We start from the raw sequence: 21,402 nt of genomic DNA, 5'->3' as shown, positions 1-21,402 counted from the left end.
ACCCAAAACATGGCCTCTCAGGCCATGGCCTCTTAGGTGATGCTCATTACTCTGGGAAGGGCAAGATGAGACCTTCCATGACCTCAGAAAAGATGCTCCAACAGGATTTAAAGTGGTGATCCAGGGGCACCTGGGTGGCTCAGTCCGTTGGGCATCCAACTCTTGATCTCAGCTTGGGTATTGATCTCAGGCTCATGAGTTCGAGCCCCATGGTGGACTCCACGCTGGGCATGGAGCCTACTTAAAAAAAAAAAGGCAGGGGTACAGATCTACTAACAAAGGAGAAAGGGAAGTCCGATCTCTTCCTGCAGCATCATTTGAACCTCTCTGACAGCTTAGAATGGTCCCAACTAACATCTTCTGGCCAAAAAAAAGACAAACAAGATCCTCAAAGGGTAACTCATAAGGAAAGTCTAGGCTAAGATATGGGTTCCACATAAGGTCTTTGAGCGTGGAGGGACAGGGGTGTATGGCGAAAGCCAGGAGGCCCAGCTGCCCCAACAGGGTGCTGGTGCTTTGGGAGAGCTGCTGAGCATATGTGCATGTGCAGTGAACAAAAGAAACTTTGTAACTTTGAAATCTAAGTGTGGATCACCATGAAGACTGAAAAATCTGGATCAGCAAGGGAATCCTGGGAGCAAAGGTCAATCACCACCAGACTGCAGCACCAGTTTCAACAGCAATGGCACAGAAACAGAATCAAAGAAAACTGTAGAATGATCAGATGCCCTTTTGTCCCCTCCAAATGACTTGTGAAAGAGGACTGTCTCTTTGGTCTTAGGGTGCTCCTTAGGTTCTTGTAAAATTCAAGGGACAGAGTACAGGAGATAGCCCTCAAAGGAAAGTACAGGGTCCTCTACAAAACTGAACATTTCAAGACCCAGGTTACTAGTTAGAAAACGCAGAGATGTAACATTATTTGTGCCCCATGAAGACGGGTTATACTTGAAATGAAATGCATAATCCTGGACGATAAAGGTCTCAAAAGTCCTGAGATAAAGAATCCTGCACACATTCCTACTTCTAACTAGTCTAGTCCTTTGCTTGATTTCTGGCTCATGTTGTGGACTAACCGACTGCCATTCCAAAACTGCCTGACCAAACTACGAAATCCCATCTGTTCCATACGAAGATAACAGTTACATTATTTTAAAACTCAGTTTAGTAATAACTAGCATTTTAATACAAACACTTACAGATTAAAACCCTTAATATAAGCATATTCATCTGTAGCCCATCCATATACATCTTGAGGAAAAGGGTCAATACCTTGCTGAAGAAGAAGCCTGACTACATTTGTTGCGTCATAATTTACAGCAAGCATGAAGGCTGTTCTAAAATAACAGAGATAACTTCACTCTTAGGAATCTAGAGTTATTTAAACAGCTAATTTGATACGCTGTATCAGGTTAATATCTTGCCTATCTGTTCAGAATCGACCATTTACATGTTTCAGTGTTCATCTTTGTAAATGATCTCCAAGGCCAAAATGAAGGGACAAAAAGGAAGCTTCTTGTCCCACTTGGGTGATGTATTATAGAGTTGCTAATTTAAAGTCCTTTGATAAACAAGAAACTATGCTGAGGTCACTTATCCGAATAGGTAAAGATTTTAAAAAAGAATTCCCCATGTCTTCCTTAATCTGATACGGTGCACTTCAAAGCCATCTAGAGGTCAAGTAATTATAGAAACTATCTGCAGGCTTAAAATGATAATATTTTAATGCGAATGCTAACAAAATAGGCATAATTATAGTTAAGGATGCTGATAAGCGTATGGTAGGCGCTAAATTAAATGCTATGTATATAAAACATTATTTACGCACAACCACCCTTGAAGGATATATTATCATCATCCTTTTCATATCAGGAAACATATTTAGTGATGATACGTAACTCTCCCAAGGTCACAACACCTAGCCAGTAGGAAAGCTATGAATCAACTTAGTCTTGTGTGAATCTAAAGCACATCTCTTCCTTCTTTATCACCCACCTATTACTTATCCTCATTAAAGGAAAAGTCTATTCAGTTAAAGTTATCTTTCATCTTTCTACTCCTACCAATTAAAAATAAAATCAAAAATACATATACTGGACATGAAAAAGGGTAACACCTGATGAGACCTGGTAATAGCAATTAATCATCACTTAGAGATCACCTAACGACATCAGTATTCCTCAAAAAAGAAAAAAAAAGCAATTTAAAGAAAAGTGTCATCCAGAAGACAAAACAAATCCTATTTATGTTTAATACGCATCTTTTTTTAAACATTTATTTGCTTTTGGGAGACAGAGCTCAAGCAAGGGAGAGGGAGAGAGAGAGGGATACACAGAATCCAAAGCAGCTCCAGGCTCCGAGCCGTCAGCTCAGAGCCCGACGTGGGGCTCGAACCCACGAACCATGACACCATGACCACAGCCAAAGTCATAGACTTAACCAACTGAGCCACCCAGGCACCCCAATATACTTCTTTGAAGGAAAAGTGTATATGAAGTAGAAGTTCTTTTTGTTTTAAGTTTATTTACGATTATTTTGAGAAAGAGAGAGAGTGTACGTGAGAGTGTGGGCAACGGGCAGAGACAGAGAGAGAGAGAGAGAGAGAGAGAGAGAGAGAGAGAGAGATTGAGAATCTGAAGCAGGCTCTACACTGTCAGCACAGAGCCTGATGTGGGGTTCAACCCACGAACCATGAGATGATCACATGAGCCAAAGTCGGATGCTTAACTAACTGAGCCACCTAGGTGCCTCTACGAAATAGAAGTTTAAAAAAATACCATAAAAGGGTTAAGAAGGCCAATATTGTGTCATAAAGTAAATTAAGAGCTGAGAGTTCACCCTTTATAAAACTAATATGAAATCCCTTTAGTTAACACAAAATCATGTGGCAGAAAAAACAAACACACAAACAAAAAAACCCACTGCAGGAGCAACTGGGGGACTCAGTTGGTTGAGCATCAGACTCTTGACCTCAGCTCGGGTCTTGATCTCAGAGCCATGAGTTCAGGCCCAGTGTTGGACTCCAGGCCGAGCATGGAACCTACTTAAAAATAAACCCTGCAAATGACATGAGTCAACATCATCAAGGAATATGAATTCTGCTATACCCTGTTCTTCATGTTGCCCAGTCAGATTAATTGCTTTCTGCCTAACTGGTGATGTGTTGACATTTTTCACTATATAATTATAAATTAATCTTCTTCTTCTGAAGTTAATCTTCCTGACTTGAATAATTATTACCACTCTAGAACCATACTAAGGCTTAAAAGAAAACTACTGCACCTTTTTAATTTATCCTCTGCATGTATATTTGCCGCCTTTTCTACTAAAAATTCCACTATTTGCTGTTTGTTTTCATTTACAGCAACTAGAAGTGGTGTGAAGTTATCCTGTAAAAGAGCAAAAACAATTCAGAATTTACAAAATTACACCTTTCCATACGGAATTTTAAAACATACAAAAGATCCTCTAAACTTAAACATATAATACAAAAAGTAAATAAAAAATGGCCTCTTCCTTCCCACCCCTGTGCTTTCACCTGCTGCTGCTCCTCTTTAAAATAGCCCTCCTCCACTGGGGCACCTGGGTGGCTCAGTTGGTTAAGTGACCAATTGCAGCTCAGGTCATGATCTCAGGGTTTGTGAGTTTGATCCCTGCATTGTGCTCTATGCTGACCGCACACAGCCTGTAGCCTGTTCCAGATTCTGTGTCTCCCCCCCCCCCCGCCCTCGCTCTCTCTCTCTCTCAAAAAGAAATACACATTAAAAATTGTTTTTAATAAAATAGCCCTCCTCCACCTTCTTCAACAGATTATATGCAGTCATTCTCCCAAACTCAATTCAAACACTGACTGGTTCCAAGATCGTTGCTTCTATCACAGTACTCATGGTGGTATACTGTAGTTATTGTTCCCTGTCTAAACCAAGAGCTTCTTGAGAGCAGGGGCTATTTCTTATCTCTATATCTCCAAACTCCAAAACACAGCAGTAAATGCTTTAAGTACTTTTACTGAATTAATAACCTAAACGATGATCTCTGGAGCAGTGTTTCTTAAATTATCTTCCAAAGAATACGTACTTTGCCAGAAGGTAAGTACTATGTCCCAATGGAAAGATTTCATGATCACCTATGTTTGAGAAATATTATAAAACTGCATTATATGTCTGGCATTACAAAAATCCATTTAAATCTGCTCAATCCCCATCTGACAATCCTTTTTGTGGCAAACATTCACATTTGAGGAATCAGAGTTTCAGGGATATAGTTTGGAGAGCTTTCTGATAAAGGTGAAGCTTTTCCCCAAGTTATACAAACTTGCTTGTCTTCTGTCAGTGGTATCAGGATCCACTGACATCCGAGATGTCAACATAAGGCATTCCTGCTCCAAATGGGTCACTAAGGAGATGGGCTCAGAACTCCAAGAGATAAGCTTCAAATGAACTTTGATTCCTTAATATTAAATAGCCCATGGGCTTTCTCTTTAGCATTTATAAAATGCTAAAGTTTTATCTTAACTGTTAGGAAGCTCAATATGAAATTTTATTCTCAATTATAATAATCCTGGGACCCTAATGCATACCTACTACTAAAACAATCTGTTTGTATTCTAGTTGTATTCCAGTTTCCACTGGAATAGCTACTTACTTTATATTTTAGGCAAAATATAAATCGGAAATAAAAATATAATGGCTTATCAGTAAAAACTCAAACACTGGTTTCTACAGATCATGTTTAGCATAATGAAAGTGACCACATTATCTGCACTTTTTGGGGAACAATGCTGAGGAGAAAGAGAATATTGTCTGCAATAGGCATAACCTATTCAACTGTAACCATGATTAATCTAATACGGTTTGCAAATATTCCAATAGGAATACGATTATTCAAATTTTGTTTCTTTTAATGTTTATTTATTTTTGACAGAGAGAGAGAGAGAGACAGAGCATGAGCGGGCAAGGGGCAGAGAGAGACGGAGACACAGAATCCAAAGCAGGCTACAGGCTCTGAGCTGTCAGCACAGAGCCCCACACGGGGCTCGAACTCACAGACCGCGAGATCATGACCTGAGCCGAAGTCGGACACTCAACCGACTGAGCCACCCAGGCGCCCCAGGAATACGATGATTTATAGTACACAGAAGGAAAAAGTGTCTTGTTTTCAAACTAACTTATGGGGCACCTGGGTGGCTCAGTCAGTTAAAAGGCCAACTTCGGTTCAGGTCATGATGTCATGGTTTGTGAGTTCAAGCCCTGCACTGGGCTCTATGCTGACAGCTCAGCCTGGAGCCTGCTTGGGATTCTGTGTCTCCCTTTCTCTCTGCCCCTCCCCCACTGATGCAGGTGCTGCCTCTCCTTCAAAATCAATAAACATTAAAAAAATACCTACAATACAAAAACAACTTAGAAAGTCTAACTTGGAAAATTCAATCCTATTCCGAAGACATTAACATAAAATACAAAATATAATTACAAATCAATATGGATTGCCTTCAAAACCTTGAAAACTTTATCAAAATAGACCATAAAACAGAGGCGCCTGGGTAGCTCAGTCAGTTAAGCATCTGACTCTTGACTTTGGCTCAAGTCATGGTCTCATGATTCATGAGTTCAAACCCAGTGCCTCCTAGGGATTCTCTCTCTCTCTTTCTCAAAATTAACTTAAAAAAAATTACCAAGGTTTCTTTGTGTCCCAAAAGAGATCTGATTAGCACAGTCTAAGAATATATATATATATATGTATTTACGTATATATATGTGTGTGTATATGTATATATATATATACATATATATATATATAGAGAGAGAGAGAGATCATAAAACAGTAATTGCAAACGCAATGCTTATGGAGGCAAAGTAGGTGACTCGAGTAAGTGAAGAACCTAAGTGGGACAGTAGCAAACTGGAGACACACATGCCTCATATAAAAAGGGCAGCCGCTGGAATGCATACCAAACAGTAGTATGGGCTCAAAGTACCCGGTATGATTCTGTAAGAAAAGTCTGAAATCCAGATTTCTGCATGAGTGTCATAATTTTAAACGTTGACTCAATTTATGGAGGAAACTAAACACATCCAGGGGCCAAATTTAGTCAATAGCCCACGGGTATTTTGGTTGTGCATAAAGCAAATATTTGTATGTAAATCTTTCCTGAAGTATCAGTATCACGTTTTACCAAACACTTAGGCCCCAACATGTAATAAAAATTGCTATTAAGACTCATAAGAGGGGAGCCTGGGTGGCTTAGTCAGTTGAGCATCTGACGCTTGACTTCAGCTCAGGTCATGATCCCAGGGTTGTGGGCCTGAGTCCTGCATCAGGCTTGGCACTGAGCTTGGAGCCTGCTTGAGGTTCTCCCTCTCTCCCTCTGCCCTTCTCCCCCACTCACACTCTCTCTGTCTAAAAGAATCACAACAAAAAGACTCGTAACACCCACTTTAAGATTTTTTCCAACGCTTATTAAAACTGCAATCTATCTGTGTTTAATTCTCCCAGAATGTTAATCAAATAGACAAATTAGTTCACAACCATGCTGAAACTAAATTATTCAAACAATTCCCAACTGTATTGTCACTAACTACATTTCCATGTTTAAAACTACCATTTGGCATATGCCAGGGCTATATGAACTTAACAGACATCATAAGACAGTCTGTCACATAGCTTCAACTAATAAAAAAGATTCAAGACTCTCCTCTTGCAATCAGGAAAACACTGCTTGTAATAACCAAATGGCTATGAATATGAGAGAGAGAGAGAGAGAGAGAGAGCAAGCGTGAGCGAGTAGGGGAGGGGCAGGGAGAGAGACTCTCATGTGTCTCTGCACCATCAGTGCAGAGCCCAATGTGGGGCTCGAACTCACAAACCATGAGATCACAACCTGAGTGGAAGTCGGACGCTTAATCAACCGAACAACCCGGGTACCCCTCCCTTCAGTAGTTAGCTTTTTCTTTTTCTTTTTTAAATGTCCACTTATTTGTGAAAGAGAGAGAAAGAGCACGAGCAGGGGAGGGGCAAAAAGAGAGGGAGACTACAGAATATGAAGCAGGCTCCAGTCTCTGTCTAACCTGTCAGCACAGAGTCCAACACGGGGCTAGAACTTGTGAACCGTGAGATGATGACCTGAGCCTGAAGTCAGATGCTTAACCGGCTGAGCCACCCACACACCCCAGTAGTTCTGAACCAAGAGTTGTAGCACAGTCTCAAAGAAAATATTTCTGAATATCCATGTCTATGTATACATGTTACTAGATTTACTCAAACTCTTCAGGGGAGAGTTTAGGCTTGTAAAAAAAAAAATTTGAAACTTCCTCAGGGCACTGTGATTCCCCACCACAATTCTAGCTGAGAGCTGGTGCAGCAGACAGTCACATCAGTCTCATGTATGTGGCCAACTCCCTCTATCATTTGAAGATTTAGCCAAAAGAATGACTTATCAAAACTGCATTTAATCTCCCTGAGCAGAGGTAGAACAGGGACTAAATGTAAAGTCAAAATGCAACTTGATTTCATTACTTTTAAACTTCTTACTTCCCATCAAGATATTCTAGATTTCAGAACAGAGTTTAGACTCTTATCTAAGTGGCTTTTTCTGCCAGAATAGGATTATATGACAGTTAATTATTTGTTCTTTCCTCTCCTTGCCCACTTCATCAACCACCTGTTCACTGCCAATCTGATTTCCTCTGAGTCCTCCTACACTTGGTCTCTAGGCAGGTTTACAACTCACTCTTTCCCTAAGTAACAATTATTCCCCTTGAAAATTGAAGACTCCTTGACTAAACATATAAACTGAAGGGGAAAAAAAATAAAACAAACAGCCTCTTCTTGTTATTTTCTCTCACTTGCCAAATTTCCAAATTGGCCCACTTAGTTCTGACTGCTCCCTCCTTTCCCCTTTTTCCTCTTAAGCCTTGGCCAATAAAAGATAAATCCCATTTTTATAAATCACTTTTCTACCAAATGTGAACTTGTCAACAGCAGCAATATTTTTTATTGTAAAATGCATTTGTTTTCTTTGAGTTTTAAGACAAAGCCTAGGGCAAATTTTGCTTTCCTGTGTTGTTTTTCACTAATAAAAAAAATTGGATGGGAAAAAATATTTGAAAACAGAGTAAGTTTTACGTTTAACAAATATATTGTTTTCATAAGTATTTGCCATAAATACATAAAACAAGGCAGTATTCTCTAATGTTTCTTTAGAAGTATCCTTATTTAAAATGAAATCTTAGGGGTGCCTAGGTGGCTCAGTTGGTAGAGCATCCAACTTCGACTCAGGTCTTGATCTCATGGCTCATGAGTTCATGCCCTGCATTGGGCTCTGTGCTGACAGCTGGGAGCCTGGAGCCTGCTTCAGATTCTGTGTCTCCCACTCTCTCTCTCTGCCCCTCTCCCACTCTTGTTCTGTCTCTGTCTCTCTCTCTCAAAAATAAATAAAAAATAATAAGAAGGAAGAAAGAAAGAAAGAAAGAAAGAACAAAAGAAAGAAAGAAAGAAAGAAAGAAAGAAAGAAAGAAAGAAAGAAAAAGAAATCTTAGATAAATAAGTTATTTCCAAATATTTTCATTCAGGGAATACTTGAACTTCCAAATACGTAAAATTGACCCTACCCGTGTCAACCAAGGGTGTTCCTTCAGGGGCTTCAGCAGTGAGAGGTAATGCATGTCAAGGAAAAGGCAGGCGGGCCAGCAAGTGTGGCCATCATCTACTCCCCATGTACAGCTACAACCCTGCTGAGGAGCTACACAAGGTTGAGCGGGAGCTACTCTCTGAAGTGGGACACCCCAACATGGTACATGGTTGGCCGAGTGGCTACCAACACAAGTAGATGCCTTTGCTGGATGTCAAGACATGACCTGACCCCAATGCCCTCATCTTGAGAGCACCGGGGCCTGCAGTGCCCAGCACCTACAATTGCTGCTTTTTCCTCCTGCTTGCACACAACCAAGCTCTCCCTGCTGGGTCTGGGTCTCCATTCCTCCTCCCACCTATCCCCAGCAGCACCCCTTGCCTAAGCTCCTGCATAGCACCCAGCCTCCATCATCACCTCACTCCCCTCACTAGACCTTTAGTCCTTTATGGGCTCTGAGACTACCATCCACTTATAGGCACTAATGGAAACATTTTCTTTCTGGGGTGGAAGGGTGGCTGGGAGATACAACTTTGCCCTTTCTGTGGACACTACCTTTTTCTAGCCCTCCCTGACTTGGCATTGGAGTTATTTCCATGATGACAGGGCCTGATGGATAGAATTCAGGAGTGAGTGTGTGTGTGTGTGTGTGTGTGTGTGTGTGTGTGTGTGTGTCTGTGTGTGTGTGAAATAAAACATTTTGAGGCTAAAATATTCATGTATATATATAAAATTTCAAATAATGTATAAATTAGTTCTTTACCTTATTTCTTGCTTCAGTATCCGCATTGTATAGCAGCAGCTTCTCTATTATGGATATATTATCACCAAAGGCCGCATAGTGGAGAGCAGTGTTGCCACTCACATCCCTAATATTTGGATCGGCACCGTTTTCCAATAGTATGTTTACACATTTCTCTTCCTGGCACTGTACGGCCTGTCAGTGATATGCCAAGAAACAGAGTGTAAATTCTGAGAATTTTAAGTAAGCATGCCACAGGTTTCACCGATTCGTTTTGTTTCAAGGCAATAACTTCATTTCATTCTAAGGAATGACATCAAATCCATCTCAGGCAGACATAGCTGCTACTACACACCTTCATGAGAGCTGTCCTGTTTTCATGATCACAGAGGTTAAGCTGGCATTTCCTCTCTACTAGGAGGGTCACCACTTCTGGATGGCCATTGGCACAGGCCAAATGGAGAGCAGTCCTAAAAAAGTGAGAGGACTTTTTAGGAAATGATAGTGCACTCTCTCAAAACATGCAGTTAATTCAGGAAATTGTAAACATTAAGTAGCATGTTATTCCTATGCCTCCAAAACAAAGATTCAGTTTTCCTCTGGAGAAAGTACAATATTTAGTAGTGATTACTCATCACACCAATAAAAGAGCAGCATGTTTGAAGAGAAAGAGCATGACCTCGGGATTCAGCTCCACCAGGGTTTCAATCCTAGTTTAACTCTGTCACTCACTAGTTATTGCTTAGACTTATCCTCAATGTCCTCAACAAAAGGGGATAAAAATAGTAGTTGTCTCGGGTCACCTGGCTAGCTCAGTCTGAAGAGCATGTAACTCTTGATCTCAGGGTCATGAGTTTGAAGCCCCACAGTAGGTGTAGAGATTACAAAAAAAAATGATCATAAGAAAATGAAATGAAATGAAATGAAATGAAATGAAATGAAATGAAATAAAATACACAGTAGTTATCTCACAAGACCTCGTTGTGATGCTTAAGTGAGGATCTATGCAAGTATTTAGAACACTTCCTAGCACAAATAACATCTCAATAGTTGTTGGGTAGTATAATTTTTACCATTACTACTGCTTTACATAGACAACACTTCAATTAGGTACCTTGATACAATTACACCTACTTTGCAGACATGTTTTAAGGATTAGCAAGAATACTGCATTCCAATGATTCTAAGATGCTCATTTTGTCACATTTTAATATCTCTGACATTGGAATGCAATTTATAACTCAAGATGTCTTACAACTGTAACTGGCAGGACTTTAAAAAAAAATTATTGGTACATAAAATAGTGGGACACCATAGAATCTTGGTGCCTTCCATTATGTGAAATGATGGTATATACAATAGGTCTATTGCAGTTCTAGTCATATGATTGGCATTTAAATAAATTTTAGTTCTAAAAAGCATTATAGGAAAAGAGGACTAAATTAACCAAAGGAAAACATTTTTAAGGACTTCTTACTTTGCCTCTCAAGAAAGTTTAAGCCAAAGGAAACTCAGGATTCCAATGACCAGGACCAGCTCATTTTATTAAATATTGAGGTCTACAGATTGTACGAAAATCAAGTATTTCCAATGATCAATATTAGTACTTACTCCTCTCATAAATTTCAAAAGGGCAGGTAAAGGTTATCTTTTACAATTTCCTATCTCCAGAAACTTTGAAAGGAAGGAGGAAAACTTCCATTGAGATTAAGTCCTAATACTTCAATGTAAAATTTCTCATGTTAGGGGTGCCTTGCCGGTTCAGTCAGTAGAGCATAGGACCTTGATCTCAGGGTTGTCAATTTGCCCCACGATGGGTATAGAGATTACTTAAATATAAAATCTGGTGCAGAGCCTGCTTTAGATGCTCTGTCCCTCCTCTCCCTGTCCCCCTCCCCCTGCTCATGCTTTCACCCTCAACAATGAACAACACTTAAAACATAAAGTAAACAAGATAACAGCTGGGGCACCTGGGTGGCTCAGTCTGTTAAGCGTGCAGCTCTTGATTTGGGCTCAAGTCACGATCTCATGTTCACTGGCTCAAGCCCCGTGCTGGGACTCTTTGAAAAGTGTATTGGACTAACAATGAAGCCACAGAAAGACAAATAAAGAAACTGATCCCATTCACAATTGCACCAAGAAGCATAAAATACCTAGGAATAAATCTAACCAAAGATGTAAAGGATCTGTATGCTGAAAACTATAGAAAGCTTATGAAGGTAATTGAAGAAGATTTAAAGAAATGGAAAGACATTCCCTGCTCATGGATTGGAAAAATAAATATTGTCAAAATGTCAATACTACCCAAAGCTATCTACACATTCAATGCAATCCCAATCAAAATTGCACCAGCATTCTTCTCGAAACTAGAACAAGCAATCCTAAAATTCATATGGAACCACAAAAGGCCCCGAATAGCCAAAGGAATTTTGAAGAAGAAGACCAAAGCAGGAGGCATCACAATCCCAGACTTTAGCCTCTACTACAAAGCTGTCATCATCAAGACAGCATGGTATTGGCACAAAAACAGACACACAGACCAATGGAATAGAATAGAAACCCCAGAACTAGACCCACGAACGTATGGCCAACTCATCTTTGACAAAGCAGGAAAGAACATCCAATGGAAAAAAGACAGCCTCTTTAACAAATGGTGCTGGGAGAACTGGACAGCAACATGCAGAAGGTTGAAACTAGACCACTTTCTCACACCATTTACAAAAATAAACTCAAAATGGATAAAGGACCTAAATGTGAGACAGGAAACCATCAGAACCTTAGAGGAGAAAGCAGGAAAAGACCTCTCTGACCTCAGCCGTAGCAATCTCTTACTCGACACATCCCCAAAGGCAAGGGAATTAAAAGCAAAAGTGAATTACTGGGACCTTATGAAGATAAAAAGCTTCTGCACAGCAAAGGAAACAACCAACAAAACTAAAAGGCAACCAACGGAATGGGAAAAGATATTTGCAAATGACATAACGGACAAAGGGCTAGTATCTAAAATTTATAAAGAGCTCACCAAACTCCACAGCCGAAAAACAAATAACCCAGTGAAGAAATGGGCAGAAAACATGAATAGATACTTCTCTAAAGAAGACATCCAGATGGCCAATAGGCACATGAAAAGATGTTCAGCATCGCTCCTTATCAGGGAAATACAAATCAAAACCACACTCAGGTATCACCTCACGCCAGTCAGAGTGGCCAAAATGAACAAATCAGGAGACTATAGATGCTGGAGAGGATGTGGAGAAACGGGAACCCTCTTGCACTGTTGGTGGGAATGCAAATTGGTGCAGCCGCTCTGGAAAGCAGTGTGGAGGTTCCTCACAAAATTAAAAATTGACCTACCCTATGACCCAGCAATAGCACTGCTAGGAATTTATCCAAGGGATACAGGAGTACTGATGCATAGGAGCACTTGTAGCCCAATGTTCATAGCAGCACTCTCAACAATAGCCAAATTATGGAAAGAGCCTAAATGTCCATCAACTGATGAATGGATAAAGAAATTGTGGTATATATACACAATGGAATACTATGTGGCAATGAGAAAAAGTGAAATATGGCCTTTTGTAGCAACGTGGATGGAACTGGAGAGTGTAATGCTAAGTGAAATAAGCCATACAGAGAAAGACAGATACCATATGGTTTCACTCTTATGTGGATCCTGAGAAACTTAACAGGAACCCATGGGGGAGGGGAAGGGAAAAAAAAAAAAAGAGGTTAGAGTGGGAGAGAGCCAAAGCATAAGAGACTGTTAAAAACTGAGAACAAACTGAGGGTTGATGGGGGGTGGGAGGGAGGGGCGGGTGGGTGATGGGTATTGAGGAGGGCACCTTTTGGGATGAGCACTGGGTGTTGTATGGAAACCAATTTGTCAATAAATTTCATATATATAAAAAAATAAATAAATAAATAAATAAATAAATAAATAAATAAACGTTAAAAAAATTAAAAAAAAAAAAAAAGAAAAGTGTATTGGAAAAGTTCCTGCTTTCAGCACGGGGTCTGCTTGGCATTCTCTCTCTGTCCCTCCATTCCCCCCACTCCCCACCCCCACCCCACCCCTCTCAAAAAATAAATAAATAAACTTCAAAAAATAAAATCTTTAGAAAATAAATCAATAAAATTTCTCATCCTGCTCATACAGTGCAAAATGAAGTCTTTGAGAACTAAAGGATCTTGGGTAGAGTATGTCCGCTATAGAATATATGTGCAGGTTCTAGTTGATAAATAAATGGATGGAAAGAGTGCATAGTTGGAGAGTTCAATAGTTTTAAAGAAAAGGTATATAAAGGAAAGCATACTTCTGAAACAGTAAATAATCACTTATATTTGCTAGGTCTTATTTTTTTTTTCATAAGCACACAACTAAGATATTTTATTTTCATGACTAATATAAATCATTTACCTATTACATGTAATAAAGCTACCTATAACAGAAAACATATGTATATGCTTAATATATGCATAATAAAATCTACAAGTGCAAATAAAAAATACTCCCTTTACTTCTGAAGAGGCCAAAAGTTGTCCAGATATGCCAATCCTCAAAAAACATTTTAATTAACTCATTTTTCTTATTTTACATCCGAAAATATTTTTTAACACAAAGTGAGAAATTATTTTTATGTATATAAGATTCATATTCTTGCTCTTCTCCAGGATTACTTCAACGATAATCAACCCTTTCTGTTGATAATAAACTTTTAATAGGACCTTTATATACCTTTTCCTGTAGAAAGCACAGATTTTCTTTGAAGGAAAAGAAAAATGCATGTAAATACAAAGGTTCAGAAATCACAAATGTCATCACATTTTGTGCAATTTGGGGCTTAACATAAAACCATAGTCTGCTTGTGTGTACCTATGATCACACTGATTTTTGTTCTCACTTAATGATCAGCTAAAGCACAGCTCTGCGTCTCTGTGTATATCTATTATCTGTGCCACCTTCAATGATCACATATCCATCTTATGGATGTAATGCCATTTACTTATAAAAGCCATTATACGAGTTCTTCTTAATACATTGCTATTTTAAATAGTGCTGAGAAAAGCAAAATGTATGTCATTTATCACTAGTGATTTCCTAAAGATATTTTAGTAGAAATAAAATTGATGGGTAAAAGGAATACATATTTTTTAAATGTGGTACCTACACCAAATTGTCTATTGGAAAGTCGAAAACAACTTAAACTTTAAGCGGCAGTATAAGCACCATCACTCTATTTTCACAAAGGTTGTAGATGGAAAACGGTATTTCAGTCCCTTTTTAACTTAAATTTCTTTTTTCCCAGGGACGCTATATTTCCCTATGTCCACTGGTCCCTTGTAGATATGCAAAGAAGTACTTTGCACGATTTCAAATTACAGATTGTTGTTCGTTTTGATTTCAAAGACTTCTCTGTAAAACGAAGATATATCCTGTTGTCTGATACAAATATGTTGTAAATATTTGCAAGTGCATTGTCTTTTATTTTAATAATATTATTTTCTGATAGAGGCTTTTAGGTTTTTATGTTGCTAAACCAATCTCGAGAAATCTTGATTTAAAAATTTTTTTAATATTTATTTGTTTTTGGGACACAGAGACACAGCGTGCAAGCAAGGGAGGGGAAGAGAGAGAGGGAGACACAGAATCTGAGCTGTCAGCACAGAGCCTGAAGCGGGGCTCCAACCCACAAAGCACGGGATCATGACCTGGGCCAAAGTCAGACCGCTCAACCAACTGAGCCACCCAGGGGCTCCAATTTTTTTTGAGAGGGAGAAATAGAGAGAGAGAGAGAGAGAGAGAGAGAGAGAGAGGCAAAACAGAATCCCAAGCATGTTCCACATTGACAGCAGGGAGCCCGGCGAAGGACTTGAACCCACGAACCCCTGAGATTATGACCTGAGCCGAAATCAAGAGTCAGAGGCTTAACTGACTGAGCCACCCAGGCACCCCCCCAAAAGTCTTGTTTTCAAGTCATTTTTAGGATGCTAAAGAGGCATTTGTGGGTTTTTTTTTCTGTTACTTTTCTTATTTTGCATATTACAATTTTTAAATTTATATCCCATCTGGAACTTATTTTAGGGAGATAAAATTCTAATAAGTTTTCTCCAAATTGGCTGTTTCTCCACTACTTACGAATAATTCACCTTTTCCTACTACTATGAAAGGTCACCAGTGTCAAATTTTAAAGTCTTATGTATATTTGAGCGTTGGTCATGGTCTACTCTGCACCACTCCTTTATCTGTCTTTTCAGCTGTTTGTAAATGAATAATTTGTGGAAATTTCAGGTACATTTGGATATCTGGAAGGGCAAATCTACCTCCTATATAAAAACATAAGTTCTTAGGTTAATTCCAGTTCGTTAACATACAGTTTCTATCAGTTTCAGATGTACAAGACAGTGAGTCCAAAAATTTCCTTAATGACATCACAAGAAGAGCACGTGTAGCTCAAAATTCTAAAAACCAGGAGGCTTTCATTTGCTTTACCTAAAACTGACAAATACAGGAAGGGTACACATTTTGAGAAAAAGAAGTCCTCCTATTCAGAGCCATCTTCCACTTCAAAATGTCCTTCCCAGGTCCCTCAGTGAATAGCACACATACCTAAGTGTACACAGACATAAACTGGATACTGGATTTTGTCCCAAGAATTTCTAGCCCAGAAGTTGATTACGGGAATTATTTCTCCCATTATGCACTTTTCTATGTATGACATTATGGTATGAAAATGAGTCCATTAAAAACAACATGTTGTCGACACTTAATTTCGTGTGTATTACTATTGAAATTTGGGTAAATCACGTCAAACTTGAGAGTCAAGTGGTCTATTCAGGAAGTAACGAGTACGTGCCAGGGCAGCTGAAGATTTTGTTTTTGCCGCTCACGCTGTCGGCCTGGGTGCTAGACCACGTAGGGTTCCCACGACCGAGGGGCAGCAGGACCTCAGGAGGGAAGAGAACCCAGCTCCCCGAGGGAGGGCTCCGATGCACAGGTAGAGCTAGGCCAGGTGTGCTCTTCTCCCAGGTCCGTCCCGCCTCCTCCCTGCCAGCCTCCAAGCCCCTATTACCTGTTCATCTTGTCTCTATCATCCACGCCAATTTCCCCCAAGAGCAGAATCTGCTGCACTTGCGCTACGTTGCCCACGCAGGCAGCCTTGTGGATATTTCTGAGATCTCTGTCTCGGACGTGGTAACCCAACAGCAAGTTGTCAGTTCTATTATTCTCCTGCCCAACGCCCCTGCCCTGCCTCTGCAAGCCAGAAGCGGAGCCCAAGGGCGACAGGCCTTTCTGCCTCCCGAACCCCCAAACCCTCTTCATTGCGAGGCCTGCGGGCTCCACGGAGACTTCACCCCGCCCTCCCTTTCCACTACCTCCCGAGCCCAACACTAGCGCCGGAGATAGGCCAAACCCGCCTGGCCACAACACCCCAGCAGTGAGGATCCGCGTTTGCGTAGCTGCCACTTCTCGGTAACCCGCCGCAAGCAATACCGCCAAACACAAGCGCGCTTGCGCACTTCAGAAGAGGCAATCACTGCGCATGCGCACAGAGGCCTAACTGTCAACGGTACCCACAGCTCGGACACCGCCCCCCCCCCCCCCCGCCAACGCCCAGCGCGGCGCAGCGATCGGAGGAGAGGGGGCTCCGGTGGGGGGTGGGGCGGGGGCCCAAGCCGCGGAACCCAGCGGGAGCCAGCACCTCTGTTCGCCACGCTCCGGTGTCGCCTCGGCACCCTTCTCGCCCCACGCGCGCCTCCGGGGGGCCCGTCCCCCGCGCCGCAGCCCTGGGTGCAGCCAGGCGGCCGTGCCTGGACCGCGGGAAGGGGTGGAGGTGGGGGCGTGAGGCGGGGATAGGGACCGGGCCCGGCGACGCCCTCGAAGCCTGGAACCCGCTGCAGCCGCCGCCGGACCCGAGATGGGGCGAGAGGCTGCGGCGGAAGCCAGCATCTCCCAGCCTGGGGCTCCGGGGGCCGCGGAGCCAACGCCGCCGCCGCCGCCGCCGCCGCCGCTGCCTCCGCTGCTGGAGGCAGTGGCTGGAGATGGGTGAGTTGACCCTGGCGTCCCGGGGGACCCGCGCTGCAGCCCCTCCATCCACGCACTCCTGGCCCTCCGCCTCCATCTCCGTGCTCCCGGCACGACCCCCACCCCACGCTGTCAGGGCTCCCACAGCCCTCTCCCTCCCTGAGAGTGACCCCAGGTGCGGGAGCGGGAGCCCCAGGCCCTGGGGTTGGGCGCTTCGAGACAGGGAGGTGGGGGCGGGATGCCAAGAAGACTACTGGGCTCCGACGCGCCCCCACCCAAGCCCCGCGAAGTGCAGCGAACGGAGGGGAGGGGGCTCCAGTGGGAGGGGGGCCCAAGCGGCGGAACCCAGGCAGAGCCAGCACCTCTGCTCGCCGTGCTCGGGTCTTGCCTGGGCACCCTTCTCGCCCCACGCTCGCCTCCCAGGGGGCCCCTTCCCCACGCCGCGTCCCGGGGTGCAGCCAGGCGGCCGTGCCTGGACCGCGGGAAGGCGTGGAGGTGGGGGCGTGAGGCGGGGATGGGGGCCGGCCCGGGGCCGCGACGCCCGCGATGCCGGGCTCCAGCCGCAGCCGCCGCCAGAGACTGAGATGGGGCAAGAGGCGGTGGCGGACGCCAGCATCTCTCTGCCGGGGGCCCTGGGGGCTGCGGAGACGCCGCCGCCGCCGCCGCCCCCGCCGCTTCTGCCTCCGCTGCTGAGACCAGACTGGAGATGGGTGAGTTGACTCTGGCGTCCCGGGGGACCCGCAGTCCCTGCATCCATGCCGCAGCCCCTCCATCCACGCACTCATGGCCCTCTGCCTCCATCTCAGCGCTCCGGGCCCAACACCCACCCCACCAAGCCGTCAGGGCTTCCACAGCCCCCTCCCTCCTGAGCGTGACTCTAGGGGCGGGAGTGGGAGCCCCGGGACCGGGGGTTGTGGGCGTCCAGACAGGGAGGTGGGGACGGGATTCCAGGGAGACTACTGGGCTCTGACGCCCTCTCCCCCAACCTGGCTGGCCCCAGGACCTTTCCCAGGCCCCAGAGGGCAAAGCCTCATGCCTTAGATGCCCTCCCTAGACCTGGGCTGGGGGCGTCGCCCAGGCGCGGGGCTCAAAAGGCGCTTTGTGCGCTGTGCCCCCCACCACCCAAGCCTCCGGAGCGGTTCCAGAACAGGGCGGGTGCGGAGGCTGGGACTGTGGCTGCTTGTGGGGACCAGGCGGAGAGGCGTGGGTAGAGCACCCCTAGTCCTTTCCTTGGGGTTGGGGTTGGGGCGGGGGCGGGGCGCGGCGAGGCTCAGGCGCTTTTCACTGCACTGCCCAGAGTGGGGAAGGGAACCTGGCTGGGGGAGGGCGCTATCAATATCTGCAAATAGAGAGTTCTGGAAGCTGGGGTGGGGAGGAGAGCTTGGGTGTAAATGGGAACGGTGGCGCCTGAGCTGGGTGGGGTGCCATGAGAAGCAGAGGTGGGTCTCAGCCAGCCCTAGTAGCTGGAGGTCAGGTGACTCTCCTGGCTCTGGAAGACTCCCTACAAGGCCTGTGGGCAGGAATACTACCCCAGAGAGACCCCTCCATGGCCCCCCAGAAGTGGCACTGCCCCAACCCCATAGCACTCCTTGCCACTCCTGGGACACCAGTCCTGACCTGCCTTGATGGGGAGCTGTGGATGCTGGCGGGTCACCTCCCCGGGCAGGGCAGGTACTGAAGATCCAGGCCTCCGGGTGCTGAGGAGATAGGCACAGGGTCTTGGGAAAGTTTGGAAGAGGTTCTGGCAGCCCAGGGAGGAGAGAGAAGTTGCTGGAAGAGTTGGCTTGCTCAGCACTGAAGGGAAGGGCACTCTAGGTAGAGGCAATGGCTGGAGCAGAGGCTGTGAGATGTGAGCGCCTGGTCGGGGTGGAGAGTTGTGGAAGGGGGGTCTGGTCAGGCACGGGAGTGACCCACGTGAACGAAGGGAAGGAGGGCCGGGTGGAGGTGAGGTGTCAGGCCATCCCAGGGAGCTGGCACAAGCAAGCTCCCAAGGACAGCGAGGCGCTGATGGGGCGGGCAGTGCTGGCATCTGGCTCAGCAGGCCCTCTGGAGTCTGCCCAGGGTCTCTGCTGTGGTCAGGACTGCTTGGCCCACATCTGCCGGTGGCTGGACCACCCCAAGCAAGTCCGCTTTCTGAGTCTCAGTGTCCACATGTGTCAAATGGGGCGACTCCTCCACAGGGTTGTGGGGAGGTCTGCATGAGGTGATGAGTGTAGGGAGCCCAGCACCTGAGAAGGCCTCGGGAAATCCTTGGCCGCTGTGCCAGTTTGTGTACCTGGAAAACGGGGGCGTTGATGTCAGCTGGTGGGCCAGGCTCACTTTACCCGGTGGCGATGAGGATCCTGTGAGGGCTGGATGTGACCCGGGGAAGCCAGGGGCTGGGGGCACTGCAAGTCCGTGTGCTCATGCTATTCTGGAAGAAGAGAGAAGCAGTGGGCGGTGGCCGGGGCGGGGTGGTCCTCCTTGTGCCCCTATGGGCACCTTAGCCATGGCATTCAACGGACCCTGCTGTGTTCCCCAAGGCCAAAGCCTCTTTGTTCTCCATGCTGCACGATGCACCCCTCCCTCCTAGTCAGCCCTAGCCCTGCACATGGGGGACCAGGGCTCCCTTCCAGAAGGGTCTTCAGACACTGAGACCAACAAACACAATATCTTCCTGTGAGGGGCACTGTCATGGGCAGCCGGGTGGAGAGGGCACAGACCTTAGCCCCAGGAGAATGGAATGTAGTTGGGCAGTAAAGCCAGTCGGGTCTCCATGGTCTTGTGCAGCACTGTGCTGGCTGCTTAGGGGTGTGGGGGGGGGGCCGGGGTGGGGGGGTGGGGGGTTGGGAGTTGCACTAATTGCACCATGGGACAGTCAAGGGCAGAAGTGAAAAGCAAGGACTCCAGATCCAGTGGCCCACGTTCAAATCTCAACTCTGCTACTTCTTATTGTGTGAACGTGGACTAGTGACTCTGCCTCTCTGTGCCTCTGTTTTCTTGCCTCTGAAATGGGAACGAGGCACATTAGTGCTATTTGAACAGCTCGGTTCAGATTCTAGTGGGCATTTACGCCCCGTTTTCCAGAATGGGTCTCCCAGGTCACCCCTGCCTCCTGGAAGACTACACAGCCTGCTCCAGTAGGCTATTGTCTTTTTTGTGTGTGTGAGTCCCTATAGGTGGGGGCCTGCCTTTCTGTGTCCGTTGCTTGGGCAGGGGGCAATGGTGTGCTGGCAACAGGCCCTCTGGGAGAAAAAGGTACCTGATCAACAGCGTTGGCAGGTTTCCATGGTGTAAATCTTCCGGCAAGGCCCATTGGATGCTACCAACAGCTTCACCATCTCGCAGTGGGAGCTGGTCCATGCCAGCTTTAGCACCCAGGCATTCAGTAGGTGCTTAATAAATGATGGTTGAATAAGGAGAGAAGGCTCCAAAGACTTGGAGAGCTGCCAGGCCATACTGTAGCTGAGAGAGGGAGGCATCAGACAGGCTGAGGCCAGGACAAGAGACCACTCTGAATAAGTAACCCGTGGTGAGATGGAGGGCAGAGGGGAAGGAGGACTGGTGTCCTCCCTTCCTGGGAACCTCTGCACCTCTGACCCTGCGTCACTTCTGCTCTGGATCCTCTTGACCTTGGCCTGGTTTGGGCTGTCTGCACAGAATGACCTAGCTGGATCCCAAGCATTAACCTGACAGAGCTCTGAGAAATGGTCCAGACGGGTCTCAAACGTCAGATTCTATTCCCTTGCTTATGCTGTTCCCTCTGCCTGAATGTCTGCCCTGAAACTCTGTCATCCTTCAAAAGCCCCCTCCACCCCAAATCCCACAGACCCTTCTCCCCTTCTGCTGTTTCTCTGGCCTTACAGCCCCTCTCGTGTGCACCCTGCCTGCCCGTAAAAATATTAGTAGCTAACATTGCATCTGTACAGCAACCTGTGATAGAGGTACCGTGATAATCCCTTTTGTAGATGGGGGAATGGAGGCTCTGTCTTGTTAACGACCACCCATCCTTTGCCTCTCGGCTTGAGCATCCGT

General features: G+C 45.1%; 1 protein-coding gene across 1 annotated transcript in view; it reads right to left on the bottom strand.

Moving 5' to 3' along the window:
• Positions 1–16,686, bottom strand: part of LOC124518522 (uncharacterized) — a 110,721-nt gene extending 94,035 nt beyond the window's left edge. The window contains exons 1-4 of the mRNA XM_047088517.1: positions 16,436–16,686; positions 9,721–9,835; positions 9,387–9,560; positions 3,280–3,386 (exon numbers count right to left, since the gene is read on the bottom strand). Coding sequence (XP_046944473.1) covers positions 3,280–3,386; positions 9,387–9,560; positions 9,721–9,835; positions 16,436–16,686 — 647 coding nt within the window. The remainder of the gene's footprint in view (positions 1–3,279; positions 3,387–9,386; positions 9,561–9,720; positions 9,836–16,435) is intronic.
• Between the last annotated feature and the right edge of the window lie 4,716 nt (positions 16,687–21,402).

This window comes from Lynx rufus, unplaced genomic scaffold, assembly GCF_022079265.1.
Source record: "Lynx rufus isolate CCGP_SWC_20201006 ecotype Redwood Valley unplaced genomic scaffold, mLynRuf1.p SCAF_24, whole genome shotgun sequence".
Lineage (NCBI taxonomy): Eukaryota > Metazoa > Chordata > Mammalia > Carnivora > Felidae > Lynx > Lynx rufus.
The sequence above is the reverse complement of the archived record's forward strand: the minus strand, read 5'-3'. Positions and strand labels throughout refer to the sequence as shown.